The 19,662-nt window shown below is 38.3% G+C and overlaps 1 protein-coding gene across 2 annotated transcripts in view; it reads left to right on the top strand.

Moving 5' to 3' along the window:
- The window catches only part of ANTXR2 (ANTXR cell adhesion molecule 2), a 154,169-nt gene that overhangs the window by 73,125 nt on the left and 61,382 nt on the right, over nucleotides 1-19,662 (top strand). For both annotated transcript variants that reach the window (XM_045473627.1, XM_045473626.1), the window contains exons 12-14: nucleotides 1,057-1,152; nucleotides 17,201-17,245; nucleotides 18,097-18,189. In XM_045473627.1, the coding sequence (XP_045329583.1) occupies nucleotides 1,057-1,152; nucleotides 17,201-17,245; nucleotides 18,097-18,189 (234 nt within the window). The remainder of the gene's footprint in view (nucleotides 1-1,056; nucleotides 1,153-17,200; nucleotides 17,246-18,096; nucleotides 18,190-19,662) is intronic.

A 19,662-nucleotide genomic window follows, 5' to 3' on the forward strand; every position in this document is an offset into this window, starting at 1 on the left:
GAGAGATGTTTTCTATCTTTTCTTTTTTTTTAGAAAATTTTTATTAGTTGATGGAACACTTTGTTTTTGTTTGTTTTTCAGATTTTTATTTAAGTTATAGTTAGTTAACATATAGTGTAATATTAGTTTCAGGAGTAGAATTTAATGTTTCATCACTTACGTACAATACCCAGTGTTCATCATAACAATTGCCCTCCTTAATACCCACCCATCTAGCCCATCTCCCACCCACCTCCCCTCCATCAACCCTCAGGTTATTCTCTATTGTTAAGAGTCTCTTATGGTTTATTTCTAGGAGGGGCATTTTCTAGCCAGAGGGTGCAAGACAGGCTTCCTGGGGAAGTGACTTAAGCTGAGCACTGTAGGATGAGTAGGTGGTGGTTACAGGAAGGGGATTGGAGGCAGAGGTAAGAGCAGGTTCCGTAGGGCTGGAGGATCTTGGCATTAGGAAGCGAGCAGACACCAGTGTGGTTCTTGAGTGGTTAGTGCTTGAGCTGTGGTGAGAAATCTTCTGATATGTGAGTGCAGAGGTTGCTTTCTTGCACTGATGCATATGAACCGTTTGCCAACAAGAACCATTGTTGTTGGTTTCTCATTTGCTTGGTGATTTTTGATATTCCTCTTGCCCTGGCATTTAAATACATAATGCAAGTAGTTTTCTATCATCAAAAAGTCTGGTAAAATGCTGCATACATTCTGCCTAGAAGTAATCATGCTTGCAATCAAAATAATCCATTCCGAGAGACAAAGATAGAGACCCAGACTGCCCATTCCTATAACCCCAGATAGTGATTTTTCCTGCATTCTTTAAGCCATCATTTAAAAGTGTCTATAGCACTTTGGAAGGTTTCGTATTTATTATTGACTGTTTTAACATATATGAAATAGACTATAAAGGAATTTACCGAATTTAAAGGAATATAATAGAACTCTGATTTGACATCATTATGCTTTTCGCATCGTTTTCTGGTGTTTCCTTAAAAAACAAAAACATGTATTTGGGATTTAACTCTGCGCTTTACTGACCACTTTGTTTTTGTCTTCTGCCTCTTCTAGTCTAATGGGATTGCAGCCATCATTGCTATTTTGGTGTTACTGCTGCTACTGGGCATTGGTTTGATGTGGTGGTTTTGGCCCCTGTGCTGCAAAGTGGTGAGTAAGGAGGATTTTCAACTCTACTTGTTTGTAAAGCAGTGAGATGTCAAGCAAGGCCTGGACTGTGAATCAATGCCACTTGGTCAACAACAGCAAAGTTTCAGTTAGCACATTGAATTTTAGGAGCTTTTATTACTATAATAAGTTCTAGAAAACATGCATGCCAATAAATGTTTCTTATAAAACTTCATCTAAAAAACATTTCAAAATGAAGCTTGGAGGGAGAGGGCGAGAGGGTAGGGGAAGAGGTGGTAGGGATAAAGGGCTTTCTACTCCAGTACAAAAGAATTTCCAGTAAGTTGAATGATACTTTCTGTTGGATTCCTGGGGAGAAGTTGCTAATCTGTCAGGTTTTCTTGTCAGTTGCTTATTGAATCTTTCATTACCTCTTTGGAAAATCTATTTCAGGACCATCTCTGTTTGCCTCTCAAAAGAACATTTTAGAAATAAATTGTGTGCAGATGTTAGGGTTGCACAGACAGTTTTGAAGTTACAACGGTTTATTTGAGTTATTTTTCCTGTTTGAGTAAAACCTTTGAAAGACTACAGGTTTATATTTGTTTTCTATCGCAACTTGAACAAATTGCTCTGCATTCCGTGGCTTAAAGCAACACAAACTTATCATCTAACAGTGATTTAATCACATATCCAAGATGGGTCTCACTGGACTAAACCGGGCTAAAAGGGAATGGCAGAGTTACATTCTTGTCTTAATGCTCTGGAAGAGAATCTGTTCCCTTGCCTTTTCTGGCTTCTAGAGACCACACACGTCCCTTGTTTCGTGGACCCCTTCCTCCGTCTTCAAAGCCAGCAACATTGCATCTCTCTGACTATTCTTCTGTGGTTGCATCTCCCTCGGGTCTCAGCCAGCTGAGAAAGGACCTCCAATGTTAGGAAACCATGTGAAGAAATTGGACCCAGCTGGATAATCCATGATAATCTACCCTCTCAGCATCCTTAACTTTATCATATCTGCCAAGTCCCTTTTGCTATGTAATGAAAATTATTCATAGTTCCAGGGACAGCTTTGCGGTGACCATTATTCTGCCTACCACAGGATGGAATGTTGAGTAATAAAGTTCAGCACATTTATGGGGCACCTGGGTGGCTCAGTCAGTTAAGCATCCGACTTTGGCTCAGGTCATGATCTCACAGCTTGTGAGTTCAAGCCCTGTGTTGGGCTCTGTGCTGACAGCTCAGAGCCTGGAGCCTCTTCAGATTCTGTGTCTTTCTCTCTCTCTCTCTCTGCCCCTCCCGTGCTCACACTCTGTCTCTCAAAAATAAATAATCATTAAAAAAAAAATTTTTTTTTTTTTTTTTTTAATTTTTTTTTTCAACGTTTTATTTTATGTTTGGGACAGAGAGAGACAGAGCATGAACGGGGGAGGGGCAGAGAGAGAGGGAGACACAGAATCGGAAGCAGGCTCCAGGCTCTGAGCCATCAGCCCAGAGCCCGACGCGGGGCTCGAACTCCCGGACCGGGAGATCGTGACCTGGCTGAAGTCGGACGCTTAACCGACTGCGCCACCCAGGCGCCCCTAAAAAAAAAAAATTTTAAGTTCACATTTCACGCAACCCAATTTGGATTGTTCAAGTTTCATAGAAAAGATTATCCTGAAGAAGCACTCATTCAAAGCATACCTCCTACTTAGTTTGATAGTATTCTTTTTATTATCAGCATATTATGTAGAACTTTATATTCTGTAGATCACTGTGGTGTTGTACCTAATATTACTAGACTGCCTTTTTTCTCCCTCACCTTTGCTGACTAATTCCAAGTCCCTTATAACTTAAGGCACTACTTTGCATCACTCCTGCATTTATTATTAATTGTACTTCAGTCCGTTTTCATGAGTCAACTTTACAATCCTTTATCTCAGAGCAGTTGGCCCATATAAGAGGTATAGAATTAACTCAGACAATGGTAGAGACAAGAAGCATCCTGTCTCTTTGCTGAACTAATCAGTTTCCTGCCGTAGCAGTTTATGCTCAGACGGTTTCCTGTTGTAATCTTGATCATCCTAGGTATGGCTATTTTCGGGTGGCTAACGTTCTTGAGTCAAATTGAAAGCAGAAAGGTGCCCTAATATGATTTGTGCTCCTTGGTTTTTTAATTTAAATTTGGCAGTGGTGGATGTCCTTTCCTTCCTTACTTTGCAGTTTCATTTATTATTGATCAGAGGGCTCAAAAGCATCGAAGTATATGATTTTTTTAAAAGACGTGTGAAAACTAAAATGGGATTCTTTGGAGCATTGTTAGATGCTCCAAAAATGCGGGCAAAGTTTAAATGGAGGGGCATGAGTGTCCCAATAGCAACATTTGTAAAGCACACTAAGAACATAAGGAGGAGGGATTTACCAGAGTCACGGGATTGTTTCAGAGAAACCTGACTGGGCTGATGACCCCACACTGAGTTTTGAATAATGAATAAGATGTTTGCAGTCGAGAGAGATTTCAGATGAAGTGTGTGTGTGGAATTATACTGAGTTATTCTGGCATGCTTTGGGGAGCACTAGGCTGAGGCTTACCTAGTGTGCCAGTGAAAGGGAAGTGTGAAAGATGGTTTGGGATTTAGGTAGGAATCTCATTTAGGGAGGCTTCCTCTGTCTTTTAGGAAGTTTGAGCTCACCCCAGGGATGATGAGAAGCCACTGGAGAGATTTGTTCAGTATAATCCCCTGAAAGAAGTTTTGCCTGCTTTACAGCAGTGTCTACTCACGTCTGGTCCTGGTGAGGATTAAGTCTGTATCCAGCTGAGTTTCCATCAACAATTGAAATGGAAAGCCAGTGACAGATGATGCACCTTGGATATGGCCAAAGCAAAGGAATGCTAACAAAGTGCAGATAGGAGTTAAGGTAGAAGCTAAGTGAGCTAGGGAAAAATGAAGAGGTGATGTGACAAAAGGGGCACAGGGACTTTTTAGCCTTGTGAAACAATCTTGAGAGTGTCAAAGGGTGTTGTGGTGCAATTGCAGGATATTTGTTTTACTTTGTTCCTTTTAGAGAATATGTTTGTGCAATGCTGGACTTAGAATGTAGTTAGCTAAATAATTCTTAGCAGTTAAATTATTAAGGATCAATTTAACTTTGACTATCTATTGTTACCAGTAATACTACTTTCTAATGTGAAATGAGATGCATTTATTTCAGCTTGGTGTTGTACAAATTTTGTTTTGTTTGAGTGCTTTTAAAGTACTAGTGGCAGGGGCACCTGGGTGGCTCAGTTGGTTGAGCATCCGACTTCTGCTCAAGTCATGATCTCACGGTTTGTGAGTTTGAACCCTGAATCAGGCTCTCTGCTGTCAGCACAGAGACAGCTTTGGATCCTTGTCCCCTCTATCCCTGCCCCCACCCCACCCACTCTTGCATGCCTTCTCTCTCTCTTTCTCTCTCTCTCTCTGTCTCTCAAACATAAATAAACATTTTAAAAAAATGAAGTACTAGGGGGAAACATTTAAATTTAATGTTTCTGGGGTGCCTGAGTATCTCAGTCGGTTAAGTGTCTGACTTCAGCTCAGTTCATGAATTCGCTGTTTGTGGGTTTGAGCCCCATGGAGGGCTGTGTGCTGACAGTTCAGAGCCTGGTGCCTGCTTCAGATTCTGTGTCTCCCTCTCTGTACCTTCCCTGCTCACGCTCTGTCTCTCTTTCTCCACCTTTCTCTCTCAAAAATAAATAAACATTAAAAAAAATTAATCTTTCAGCTGAAACATGACTAAAGAGCTTAAAAATGTCTGTTCTCAGGCACATTTAGATTATGTCCATGGTCCACTTCCTTGGGGATCACATGCTCAGGAGCTCTTATAAAGATAGAAAGCCTTGATATAAAGCTCTGAACAGAGTCCATAATATTTGTCACACATTCTCAATCATTTCATATTTTATGTAAATATCTTATGAAGTGATTTGTTCATTGTTCAGAGATTAAAATTTCAAAATTTCACATTTACCTGATCAATAACTCAAAAATGACAGTGTTCCTTATACTTCAGACCGTGGTTCTCATTTTTTTTTTTTTTCCTGCCCCAAATAACCAGAAGGTCTCAGAGCAGTAGTGGTAAGATTTCCCATGGTGATGATTCTCCCTGAAGGGAAAGACAGGGCAGTTTCTCTAGGATTCAGTGCCATTTGGAGAAGCCTGTGGGGTTTGCTGAATAATGGTCTCTAAAGATATGCAGGTCTTAATTCCTGGAAGTTGTGAATGTTCTATGGCAAAAGAGACTTTGAAATGTGATTAGATTAATGATCTTGAGCTAGGGAGGTTATCCAGGAGGACCTACTGGTGGGCTCTAAATGCAGTCACAAGTGTTCTTGTAAGAGGGAGACAGAGGGAGATTAGCCTACTCAAGGGGAAATGGCAGTGTGACCATGGAAGCAGAGACTAGAGATGCAACTACTGGGCAGGGAATGCTCACCGTCACCAGGAGCTCAGGGAGGCAAGCAACAGATAGAGTCCTGGAGCCTGTAGAAGGAACCAGCTCTACTAATACCTGATTTTAGCCTGATAAGACTCAGTTCAGACTCCTGACTTCCAGAACTGTTAGAAAATAAATTTTCTCTGGTCTTAAGCCATTGCAATTGTGGTAACTTGTTGCAGCCATGTTAAGAAACTAATACAGTTCTTAAATGATTCTGATATTCCCCAGGGTTGGGAATGACTGCCCAGGGCTATTGATTTTGGCAGTTCTTATGTAACACGTCTTCGGAGCAGCTCGTTGCAAAAACTGTTCATGGAGTACAAGAGGTTGTAAAATGGAAGACAATGAAATATTCTTTAAAATGTTAGCAGTGGTTCCAAGGCTATTAAGAAATCAATATGCATTTTTAAAAATTAGAATTACGTTTCTGTTTTATTCTGAGTAACCATAAAATAAATGTGCATAATGTTTTATATACTGAGTAGAAGTTACTTACTGTTTCAGAGTGACAAGGAATTTTGGGGAAGAAACAGGTTTCTAATTTTCAGAAGTATTCAAGGCATATATGTCATTAGAACCATTTGACAACAGGGATCCATGGACAGTTCCCTCGGGGTGCTTGTTATTTGCTAGAAGCGGCCAGTACCATCCTATTCATATTCTGAAACTGAACCACTGAATTCCTTGAAAGCTAGAAAGTGACCGTTTTACTCTGCAAGGAAAAGCAAAGAATTCAAACATTTAACTAAATATGTCTCTGAAACTATGACATATACTTCATTAGCTGTACCAAATTAGCATGAAGAACAAGAAACACATCAAAATCGTAACTATTCCCTCTAGAATATTTTATATTAAAATTTTAACCAACAGGTGCCTGGGTGGCTCAGTTGGTTGGGCATCCCACTTTGGCCTAGGTCATGATCTCTCTGGTCTCAAGTTCTAGCCCTGTGTCGGGCTCTATGCTGACAGCTCGGAGCCTGGAGCCTGTTTCAGATTCTGTGTCTCCCTCTCTCTCTTTCTGCTCCTCCCCCACTCACACACTGTCTCTCTCTCTCTCTTTCTCAAAAATAAATAAACATTAAAAATAAATTCAGAATTTTAACCAAAATCCTCAAAAAATTACGCAATGGTACATTTTTGGTGATACTTAAATGAAATTAAGATTAAACGATTATTTATGTGATCATTTGTTGAACATTTCTCTCACTTTATAGTGTACTAATTTCATGAAGTCAAGTATTGTGTGTATTTTAATCATAGGCATGTTATACATTATCTTCTTTGAACTATCTCAATTCTTAAAACACTTGACATCTCTTTATCTGGAAGACGACTTCAAAATAGGGTAATCTGTTGCCAGTTTTAATCAAAATTCTGTCAACTATGGAGAAGCATTTTGCATGAGAGGATTTATGGTATACTCTTAGTTCTTTGTATGATTTTCACTGATTTTATTTAAAAGGTATTCTTTATAATGTATATACAATAGGAAAGGTGGCCTTTGCCATTTCTATACAACAAGAAGTAAGATACAAGTACATAAAATTGTTTATTTTTTTTAATTTTTTTTTAATTTTTAAAATGTAGTTTTGAGAGAGAGCGAGAGAGAGTGTGAGAAGGGTAGGGGCAGAGAGAGAGGGAAACACAGAATCTTAAGCAGGCTCCAGGCTCTGAGCTGTCAGCACAGAACACAACACAGGGCTTGAACTCACAAACCACGAGATCATGACCTGAGCTGAAGTCAAATGCTTAACTGACTGAGCCACCCAGGGTCCCCAAGAATTTTTTATTATAATAAAACTCTGAAGTAGAAGCAATTTAACTTTAGTTGCTTCTATATACACCCCACAGGGGTTTCAAACCTGAGGATTGTGAACTTGGGTGGGAAAAAAAAAATCTTTCTTTTTACTTCCAACTGAAATTTATCATTTCCTTCATTTATAAATGTAGGCCGCTATTCACAAAACTGTTGTCACCAATAGTAATTACAGGTATCCTATATCACATACAATTCTTCAGATATTTTTGAAATATCTTTTACAAGTAACATAACTTCAAAATTAGGATAGTTCTCAGTTCTCATTATTTAATGAATTAATAAAGTAGCATATATTTCTATATCAAAAATTTGTGTGTGTGTGTTTACAGAATTGATAATTATATTTCAATATAATTGGATTCCTTAAACCTTTTTTATTTTGATGTCACTTAATTATTCTGGGAAGAGATCCATCGGTTCACCAGATTGCCAAAAAAGGGCATAGAATAAAAAATGTTAAGGAAAAACCTGTGCAATAAAAAATCTGTCCACTCACAGACTACTTACTGGGCACCTAGGTGGCTCAGTCAGTTAAGCATTGAACTCTTGGTTTCAGCTCAGGCCATGATATCACAGTTCCTGAATTGGAACCCTGCATCAGGCTCTGTGCTGACAGCATGGAGCCTGCTTATGATTTCTCTCTCCCTCCATCTCTGCCCTTCTCCGGCTTGCTCTCTCTCTCAAAAAATAAATAAATAAACATAAAAAATAATGAGACTACTTACAAATTTTAAATCTTTCAGTTCTGTTTAATGAGTGTTTTCAAGGATAAGAGAGAGAAAGAGGGAGAGAGAGAGAGAGAGAGAGAGAGAGAGAGAGATCATTTAAAATGTTGCAGAATAGGGGTACCTGGGTGGCTCAGTCGGTTAAGCGACTGACTTAGGCTCAGGTCATGATCTCATGGTTTGTGAGTTTGAGCCCGGTGTCGGGCTCTGTGCTGACAGCTCAGAGCCTGGAGCCTGCTTCTGATTCTGTGTCTCCCTCTCTTCGCCCCTCCCCCACTCATGCTCTATCTCCCTCTGTCTCTCAAAAATGTATAAACGTTAAAAAATATTAAAAAAAATTAAAATAGGGGTGCCTGGGTGGCTCAGTTGGTTGAGCATCAGACATCAGCTCCGGTCATGATCTCACGGTTTGTGGGTTCGAGCCCTGCACCCAGCTCTGTGCTGACAGCTCCAAGCCTGGAGCCTGCTTTGAGTTCTGTGTCTCCCTCTCTCTCCGTCTTGTGCTCTCTCTCTGTCTCTCAAAAAACAAATAATAAAAAAAAAAATTTTAGTTAAAATGTTGCAGAATAGTGTCCTCTGTGTACCAGAGCTTTCCATGACAAATAGAAATCTGAAACAATGATAGTTGGAAAACTACCTAATAATAATCATAGTAAAAGAGTCTTCATGCAAAGCTGAAATTTTTAGGCACTATCATTAGTGAATTATAGAGTGTGTTGGGTTTGCAAACTATTCCATAAGGGGAAAAGTTCTCATTTTGTGTGAAGTTATTTCTTACCATCTGTTTAAGAGTCTGTATCCTGCTCATTGAGGATCCTCACATCCATCCTTTAGAGCTGCTTTTCTTTAGCAAAGACATCAGCTGCATCCTTCCTTAATCCTTAAATTAAAAATGAGGGCAGGAGAGGTTAAAAAAACTTATCATGTACTGAGTCATGAGTGGAATATCAGAAAATATGGGTGTTTTCATCGTTGTTTAGCTTAGAAGTTCTGTTGAGTTTATGACAGATTTGTTTTACTGCCAGGATGGCAGAAATGACAGTCCTATAGTTGTATCATTGGAATATCCAGACACTCTGCAGAATTACAGATGTAAGGCTAATGAGGTGGCAAACAAAGGCTTTCTGGAGTGTTGTCAATTAGAGGGTGTTCTACAGCTGCAAATAAATATCTGAATATGCTGGAAATGATAAATGTTCACTTTGCTCTAGTGTCCTTGGCCAAAGTTCTTCATCCTCAAGGGAAAATTGCAAGCTCATTTTTCCTTGGAGCATTTAAGACTTTACATAAAGATCTCATAAATCTTAATTTAAAAAACCATTTTAAAAAGTTATCTTTTTAAAGCCCAATTTGCTTATAAGTAAGTTGAGCTTTCATGATGAGGATATATCTGACTGCAGCTCCATGGAATCATTTTCTTAGCCAGCAACAGCTGTGCTGTTCTTTCTAAATAGTAATAATGCTTCTATATTGCACTTGTCTTTTATTGTTGAGGAGGGCTTTTGGTGCCTTTATTGAGTTACTTTGAGAATAGCCTGATTTTTTTGGGGGGAATGCACAATAAAATAGAAGTAATTTGAATTTTAATATGCCTTCCTTGCACCATTAATTAAAATGATTTATGTTTGGTTGCCTCCTCGAAATAGAGTGTGATGTTAGTACTTACAGCTTCCATGGTGATGTTTTCCAACAGAACATCATTTGCGAAAACAGGGTATCAAACTCTCCCTGGTATTAGTTTATTTGCTTTGACAGCAGCACCTTTACTTAACTCTTGGCAAAATACACTCTCACACTATTCTTCCCAATCCCCATTTGGCACTTTAAGTTATATTTATTGTCCAGACCTCCCACCAGCTCTTTATTTGTTCAGAGTAGGAATCTTTGATCATTGATGAGTGTGTCAAGGAGAAGAGGAAAGGGGGGATGAGATAAATCAGACCGTATTTTGATCTGGATGATGAAAGGATCTAACTTGGTGAGATTCAGGGGAAAAAAAGTCCCAGATACGAATGTAAGAGAACTTTGTGTTTATGCACTTCAGAGGAAAGGCACCACACTTGCTCTCTGATCTTATCAAAAAGAAAAGGAGAATGAAAGGAAGACCCCATATATTTCAAACAAACTTTTCTAAACACTGAGAGTGACTTCTCTATTGTTTGTGGGCTCTTAGTCGCTTAGATGACATTGCTGATAAATTGGGCATTTGTTTTTGTCACTGGCAAGAATCAGTCCTGAAACACGACTTGATCTACAGGCGTTGTACAGTATCTTATTCTTTTTTAATCCAAGGCAGTTCACTGTTGACAGTTCTTTTCACTCTTTTCTGAATATTGGAACATATGATTGCATCAAGCTGGCTGCAGGCTCCAGTGCTGACATTTTCTAGCGCAAAGAATGCCCACATCACTCGAACATTTGAAAAGTGTTAATGAGCGGATCAAAAGGACTGTTGCCTGAAGCAGCTAACTTTTTTTTTTTTTTTTTAAGAAATCGGCTCTCCTCCAAACTGAAATCTTCATTCTAGCAGCTAAGTAGATGAGATGTAATCCTCCCTGATGATGATAATAACAAATGAAAAAAAAAATTGGAGGAGAATCAAACTCTACATATGGTTCATAAAGTGGTGAAAGTGTTTTCCAGAATCTTCAATACAGAACTAAAGGATGCTAAGTGGAAAAAATCCTGGCAACTAGGCAATATTATGCCTTTTAAAATCTGCAAATTCTCATAAAATATGGTGCATATGAATACATCCTTTTCTGAAATGGATGTGTTCTTGCACTATTTAGTACAAGAATGGGATTCTCATGACTGTTATTTTTAATGTATTTACATTGACAGTAAGGTTTCTTTTTCTCCTGCACTAGTGTTACTGAAATGTAGGGATATCAGTTGGACACAGATTTTTGCCATTTTGGCTTTTGAACCAAATGGCTTCAGATTATTTTCACCGTCTTTGGTTACTTATGAGAGGCTGTAATAGAGTGGGGGGGGGGGGGAACATTTTGAAACATCACATAAAAGCCGTTTTATTTCTTGTTCCAACATTTCTAGGTCAGTGATGTTGGGCATATTAATTAACAAGTTATGTCTCTATAAAGTGGGAATGATAACCTCTATCTTTCATAGTTACTATAAGGTTTAAATTAAACTCTATCTCTCTCTCTCTCCCTACCTACCTACCTACCTACCTACCTACCTACCTACCTTCTTATTCATCCACCCGTCCATCCATCTATCCATCCATTCATGCATTCTAGCAATTAACAGATACTCAACACATCTTAGGTCTTTTTTCTTTTCATCCTTCCCCTTTGCAGTCCAAACCTTATTTTATTTTTAAAAAATTTTTTTTAACATTTTTTTTTTATTTTTGAGAGACAGAGTGTGAGCAGAGGAGGGGCAGAGGGCAGAAAGAGAGGGAGACACAGAATCTGAAGCAGGCTCCAGGCTCTGAGCTGTCAGCATAGAGCCCGATGCAGGGCTCAAACCACCGTGGGATCATGACCTGACCCGAAGCTGGAACCTCATCCAACTGAGCCACCCAGGCGCCCCATTCCAAACCTTATTTTAAATGGATGCCATGTGGCAGAGGAAGTTTAACTCAGAGTTTGGAGATAGATGGACCTGGGTCCTGGATTTGAGTCCTAATTCTGTTTTCTCTTTGTGCATCACTAGACAAGTTATTGAAATTAGCATCTCCCTCTCCATATATTTAAAATGTGGACAAGTATGGTAACTGCACAGGGCTACTATGACAATAAGGGAAATATAGAGCATGTGGCATATTGTAGCACCAGTAAAGGGTGGTTGCTGTTAATAGTCATAACAGCACAGAGATGAGCCTGAGCTCTGGTTCAGTTTCTGAAGATGCTATTCGTTGTGGTGGTGGTTGTGTCCCTTAATTTACTAGATCAAAATTTGATGTAGACAGAGTTTTAAGGGGTGTATTTCCATTGTTAACAATGTAGAAAATATACCTGCTAGAATTTCAGAATCAATTGAAATTTATAAGTCATACATTTAGTCATAAATAAGATTACACATTATTGGAAAAACAAACCCTTATATTCTTTTCTGGAACCAGGTGGATACAAATGCATGTCGATATATGGCCTACTTAATTATGGAAAGGCCTAGAAGCAAAGACCTGCTGGAAAAAATGTGATATGTATTTTTTAAGTGTTCTGTCAGAATTTTCATGTTGGAAATGACCTACAATTAATCAAATTTATTTCCCAGATGAAGAAAGTTAGGATGGTCTAACATCTTCCCACCTGCCATTTAGTTAATTAGTTCTCTGATTTTATTGGTTGAAAGCGAAATTTGATGCTTCATTTTTTTGGAAACTAGCAGTGTTTTAAAAGTTTCATGGGAACCTGTGTCTATTTGCTTATCATTTATATATTTTTTCTCAGTATTTTTCTTTAAATGTAGAGGTTGGCTACAAGCCTTTGTGAACATCCTCAGCTAGCTCCTTCAGGTTACTTACAATCATATTTTTAGTATCGCTATTCTCAGAGCACTTTCTGAGGAACTGGTGATACTTGTAAAGAAGGAGAAATGATTATTGCCCTTAAGAAGTCTACACTCTTATGGGGTAATTGAAAAATTCCCAAATAAACATATAAGTCCAAGCTAATGAAGCATGAATGACTCAACTGTGCAGCAACATTTATTTTTAGAAGTTTTCAAGATTTTAGATAAAGCAGTAGAAAGTTGGGGGAATGGTTCCGTGACGGTTGGATGGGACTTAACATGGAAATGGGCATTTTATTTGGGGCAAGCAAAATAATCTTCACTTTTTCTGGAGTAGTGATGCACATAGGGATGTTTGTAGATAGGATGTGAGGGCATAACTGCATCATACTGATGCATTTGAACCATGAGAATAGAATTGCTGGTTCACATATATGTCCTGTACTGAAAAGAAGCTTTGGTTTTCCAGGTTGTGGCTTATAAAAAAATGCAAAGATGCCTCTTGTTAACCTATTGTGAGTCTGTTGGCAGTGGTCATATGAAGAATTTTTATTAAAACTTGGGGCTCCTGGGTGGCGCAGTCGGTTAAGCGTCCGACTTCAGCCAGGTCACGATCTCGCGGTCCGTGAGTTCGAGCCCCGCGTCGGCTCTGGGCTGATGGCTCAGAGCCTGGAGCCTGTTTCCGATTCTGTGTCTCCCTCTCTCTCTGCCCCTCCCCCGTTCATGCTCTGTCTCTCTCTCTGTCCCAAAAATAAATAAACGTTGAAAAAAAAATTAAAAAAAAAAAGAATTTATATTAAAACTCAATTTGCCCGTATAAACACTAAAACTAGATGCTATGCAGGATAATGAATATGACAAGTATGATGTAAAAAAGGATGAGTCATGGAGGAAGATTTTTCAGTAATTTTCAGGAGGATATAATATAGAACCAGTTTGGGGATACTGTTTATGTCCTCAGAAATATGTATAGAAGTACAAGATGTATAGGTAATAAGCAGAGCAAATATGAAATCTTTATGAGGAAATGAAAAGGAATTCAGATACAATGTACTCACACTCAGTGGAATGAAATATGTACCTTGGTCTTTTTCTAGTGAAAAACTCTAGGGAGTACTTTAAGGTAATTTGCAAAGCTAAGAGTAGAAGCATCATTTGTAAGGATCATCCAGTACAATTCACTAATTCAATGATTTCAGTTGTGGTCATTGGAACCATTGATCCATTTTGACCAGAGAAACACTTAGGCTACTGTTAGAAAAATATACCTAGTTACACAGGTTAGAATGAGGGATGGTCGGAGATAGAAAAACAAGATAAATGTCTAGTTTAAGTAAGTAGAGCATGTGGACATTGATGCCAAAAAATCTATGGCAATTATTGACTACCAATCAATGTTATCAGGGTGTCATTAGTTAAAATGCATAGAATTGAAGTAAAAACTGGTGAGGGTGCATCTGTTTTATGTGAGTACCATATATTTACTTATAGTGGCTTGGTTACACTTAAAATGCTATTATCAGTTCTGGAAAGCCCGCTTGGAGGTATTGATCAAAAGAATATGTACTAAAGAAATGGACCAAGATGACTGAATAACTCAGAACCGTTGCATGAAAAATTGTTGTGATGTTTAGCTTCCAGATGAGTAGGCTCAGTAGGTATATGGTTATTATCCTAGTATTCAAAAATAGGAACTGCCCTCTTCTGGAAGAAAGATTAGTTGTGTGTGTGTGTGTGTGTGTGTGTGTGTGTGTGTGTGCATCCGAGTGTGTGTGTCCACATCCTAGGATCTGGACTAAAGAGTGGAAACTACAGAGAGAGAGGTGCTTTGGCTTCTTTGGGGGGGGGGAACTTTCAAATGATGCAAATTATTTGCCAATGGAATGAATTGCTTTGTGAGGTAGTGAATTTCTCTTTATTACGGGAATTCAAACATAGTTGGACTACAACTTGGTGAGAGGTTGTAAGAATCTTGAAGTTTTGGTTGAATGTGCATTGGAGAAGTTGAAAAATGTACTAGATATTTTTAAGGTCCAGAGAATTATGAGTTTATGATTTTAGGTGGAAATAGTGGGAATAGAATGCAAAGAATCCTTCCTTCTTCCCTTGTTCTTCCTCTCCTTCCTTCTTTCCTTCCTTGTTTCCTCTCTCTTTGTCCCTTCCTGCCTTCTTTTTTTTCTTCCTTTCCCATCTCCATCCTTTTCCTCTCCTCCTAACTTCCCTTTATTCCTTCCTTCCTTTCTTCCAAAATAGAAAACCTATTTTGTGCCAATTTACTAAGTACTGGGCATGCACTGAGGAACAAAGCAGACATGAATTTCCAAATAGGCATTTATGCATATGAGGGGAATCTTGCCTGCATTGGGAAGATTGGGGAAAGTCTTGGGTGGGAAGGTGAGGGACACAGAGAGAGAAATATTTCAAAAAATCTGTTGGACATGGTAAATGATTTGGTGAAGTCATATAGAAATGAAGAAGAAATTATTGATTATGCAAAAATTTTGAGGCTGCAACTGGGAAAAGTAATTTACTTGAAAGAAACATGGAAGAAGAGTTGGATTTTCGAGTGCGAAATGTTAATAGATACAGTTTTTACTGATTGCGTTTGGACATGCAGTTTGGATAATGATATGTGGCACTTTCTTTCTATAAATGCACCTGTAGCTTGATAACCTTCACTTTGTTTTAAATCTTATCCTCCACTGGCATTTATTTCTGGGCTAACTGTAAAAATTCACAACTTTTTATCCTTCAAAATTACTAAAGAGAACTGAAATTTTATATTGCTGATAAAATAAAATTGAATTAAATAAAAGGGCTAAATAGAAATACCAGCATTGTTGGTAGCATTCAAAGTTTTAAATAAGTTAGAGATTCAGTCAAACTGTCAAATTACTGTCTAGTTACATCTATGTGGAGACTGGATCTATCTGAAATTTAGATCCAAACTAAAATTTGAACAATGAAAATATTATACATAAAGAAAAGTAAGAGTCGGTTCTCTCAACATTATCAATAGCATTGCATATTAAAAACCTTTCACTATGGGAAATCTCAAACATATAGAAAGAGAAAGTCTAAAATAACAAATTCCCTCATGTCTCTTTCACTCAGCTTCAATTGATTCTCAATTTATGGCTAATTGTATTTCATCTGTAATCCCTTCCACTTACCCATCCCAAATTATTTTGGTGAAATATCAGAATCATATCAATGAAAAGTTTTCAGTATATATCTTTAGAAAGATGAACATTCTTTTAAAACATACCCATGACTACAGTAATATACCTAAATAGTAATATAATTCTTTGACGATACTCATTTTCAAAATTATTATTTTAAACTTCTTAAAAAATTTAAAACATAATTGAAATATTTGACATTAAGGTGAAGCAGTTATATTTTCAAACAGTTTTTCCTCTTTGTCTAGAGACTTGGAAGTATGTCTAAATTATCAGAGGCCATTGACACTTGGTCAGTAATTTTCTATCATGATGGTGTGAAAGTCTAGCTACCCCAGTACTGGTAAAGGTCGTTTAGATTAGATCTTAGGCTTCATTTCTATCACATAAAGAATCGGCCATACACAATGTCATGAAAGAATATATTGAGTAATGATTCACAGAAAAGGCATCTTCGTTAAGAATGTCTGTTTCTAGCTTAAAGGGTGCGGAAAGAGAAAATGTTAATTTCCCCGTCATCTCTTCCAAAGCAAGCTAACTTGTGCATTTTAAATTCATGGAAAAGTCAATGAGTCATAGAAGGAAGATGTTGCTAGTAAATTCCTGCTCTGTTTGAAGGGGCATACTGTAATCTAGTGAAAAGTGGTTGCATTTTGACATTAGAAGAACCATTCAGTGAAACTTTGTGCAAGGTATTTGACAATTTTTGCTCTTGTTATTCATCTGAAAAATGAAGCTACTAATAAGTCTATGGCCTAAAGCTAAAAGGAATGAATGCATATGAAGGAGTTTTGTAAATCGTTAGGTGCTTTTTATCTAGTGCTGCCTAACAAACCACTCCACAACCTAGTGTCTTCAAGCGACAAGTTCTGTGGAAACTGGCTCAGGCTAGGAGATTCTTACTGTGGGGTTCTCTCATGTGATTGCGGTCCGGTGGCAGCTGGACTGGAGTCTTCGGAAAGCTCAACAGACCTCCAGGTCTGAGAGAGCCATGCTTGGCACTTCAGCTGGGATGGTTGGCCAGGCACTTCTCTCATTACCCAACCTTTCCATAAGGTTATCCTGGGCTTCCTCCTGGTCTGATGGTCTCAGGATAGACTTCCGACATAACAGCAGGCTTCCTGCAGAGTGCGTGTCCCAAGGAAGAGGGAAGTGGAAAAGCTTCTTTTGACCTAGCTGCAGAAGTCACGTGGTAGCACTTGTACTTCATGCTAGTCAGTCAGAAGCTAGTTACAAGCAAGCCTGTATTCGAAGGGAGAGGCATACACATGGAGAGGCAAGGATCACACGGCACTACCAATATTTCATTAGCACTACCACGTTATGTTATTTAATCTAGTTATTTGTATACATCTTTGCTGTCTCCTTCCTATGCCACCAAAGTTTTTACATTTGATTTTTTTTTTTTTTTTGGACAGGTTATCAAGGATCCTCCTCCACCACCACCTCCTGCACCGAAAGTGGTAAATCAGTGCCTAATAAGTGATGTGGATATTTTTTTCTGTATTCAGATACTATCCCCAAATATGATCATTTACTTTGTTGTTAGACAACGGTGATACCTGTCATTGACTTTTGAATTTATGAAAATTCATTGTTATTTTTCGTCTTCTTATGACTTCTTTCATGTGCTTGAGGAATAGAACCTTCAAAAAATGACAAATATAGCCTGGCCATGAGGATCAATAGCGCATAGAAACTTACTTTTCTTTTTATGTCAATACATCAATAGTCCGGATGTTACTTATAAAAAGTTGTAAGATCCAACCTGACGGTTTCAAGATGCTATTCCTTTCTTCAAGATGATTCTTACTTTTATATTCCACTCTTTGTTAGCCAAAATTGAGTTAGTATCATGAAATATGGAAGGTAGTGGTGTAGTGCATTTTCAAAACTTTGCAACTGCCTATCTTTTTAGTACAAATTTTGCAGTTTAACTTCAACATGTACGTTGATGTTTTAAATGATTATTGAAATGCTGTTCTAAATTTAATGTCTTTTTAAATATGAAGTGATGTATAGAACTGGAAAAATAAATGATGCTCATAGTTAGGGAACAACTTATGGTGACCTGGTGAAGTAAGGGAGATTCCTAAAATTGGAAGGGCAGGAGTCCTTGTATTCTGTAGAATTCCACCTGAAATTTATGCATGTAAGCATAAGTACATCCTCATGCCCTCTACGTAATTGTTACCACATTTCTTTCATGTCAGTGGCATTATTTGGAAGAAACGTTTAAATGTGAGTTAGTTCTGATGAAACAGTATTTTAAGAAATTAATTAAACCCGTGTTTAAAAACTTGTATCTACCCAGGAAGAAGAAGAACCTCTGCCCACCAAGAAATGGCCCACGGTGGACGCTTCCTACTACGGTGGCCGAGGGGTTGGAGGAATTAAAAGAATGGAGGTTGGTATCTTTAAAAAAAGAAAAAAAAAAAAACCAAAAACCAGAAGCTGCTAATCTGAACATGTAATTCTAGAACTATTAAACCATGGAAACTGTGCTTTTCACAATTTAATAATACCGTCCAATTTTATTTAACACTGGCTCTTTTTTGGATATAATTTTTTTTTCTACGGGATCATCCTGGCCATTTCAAAACCATTCAAGAGGAACTGACTTCATTTAGTCAAAGCATCGCATTGATAAGATGTTTGAACTCTAAAGGGCAAAACAAAGTTAGGGTTTTTCTCACTATTTTGGAAAAAATTACTGCAGACAGCATCAACTTTGTAGAAGCCAGCCACTTGAAGTTGCAACAATGCTTTTCTTTGAAAAGATCCAATGGTTATGTACTGTTTAGAGATAAAAATGTTAAAATATTCAGTGGTATGGGTATGACCTTATCACAAATGTAAGGAAGCACATTTAGGCTTTTTTTTTTAAACAGCTTTTAGTTACCACTTATGAACAATTATAATTAACTTAATTTATTTTTTTAAAGTTTACATATTTATTTTGAGAGACAGAGAGAAACAGACAGGGTGCACCCATGAGTAAGTGCAAATGAGCATGAGTGGGGGAAGGGCAGAGAGAGATGGAGAGAGAGAGAGAGAGAGAGAGAGGGAGAGGGAATCCCAAGCAGACTCTGTATGGTCAGCACAGAGCCTGACATGGAGGCTCGAACTCAGAACCCATGAGATCATGACCTGAGCCGAAATCAAGAGCCTGATGCTTATCCGAATGAACCACTTAGGCACCCCCATCATAGTTAATTTTAAATATCACTTACAGAATGTATTGAACTTTAAAATTTTTTTTTAACATTTTATTTATTTTTGAGACAGAGAGAGACAGAGCATGAACGGGGGAGGGGCAGAGAGAGAGGGAGACACAGAATCGGAAGCAGGCTCCAGGCTCTGAGCCATCAGCCCAGAGCCCGATGCGGGTCTCGAACTCACGGACCGCGAGATCGTGACCTGAGCTGAAGTCGGACGCTTAACCGACTGAGCCACCCAGGCGCCCCTGTATTGAACTTTTAGACTGGCTCAAATTGAACTTTAATATTATATCTTCAAAATGAAATGTGGTCTTCTTGCCACCACAGAAATAGTTCTCAAAGTGATAGCTTAATTAATAATAAGGCATTATTGCCAGCACTGAGCCCTTAGCAACAGTGTAGACAGGCCAGCATCCCACCTCAAGGAACACTTGGAGGAATTTTGTCATTGATAGGCTGACTTTATTATGAAACACAGATCCTGGCATTTCTTCCTTATTAGTTACCTTTTAACTTTACTTCTTGATAAGAAGGAGTTTTTATGTGCTCTGCAATTATTGTGTATCTCCTACCACCGTATCTGCCTTGTCGTGTCACTGCCAGCAAAAACCAGTAAGCCAATTAATAAACAACCTCACAACGGTTGCAGTTTTCTCTTT

This window comes from Leopardus geoffroyi, chromosome B1 (assembly GCF_018350155.1).
Source record: "Leopardus geoffroyi isolate Oge1 chromosome B1, O.geoffroyi_Oge1_pat1.0, whole genome shotgun sequence".
NCBI classification, from domain to species: Eukaryota; Metazoa; Chordata; class Mammalia; order Carnivora; family Felidae; genus Leopardus; species Leopardus geoffroyi.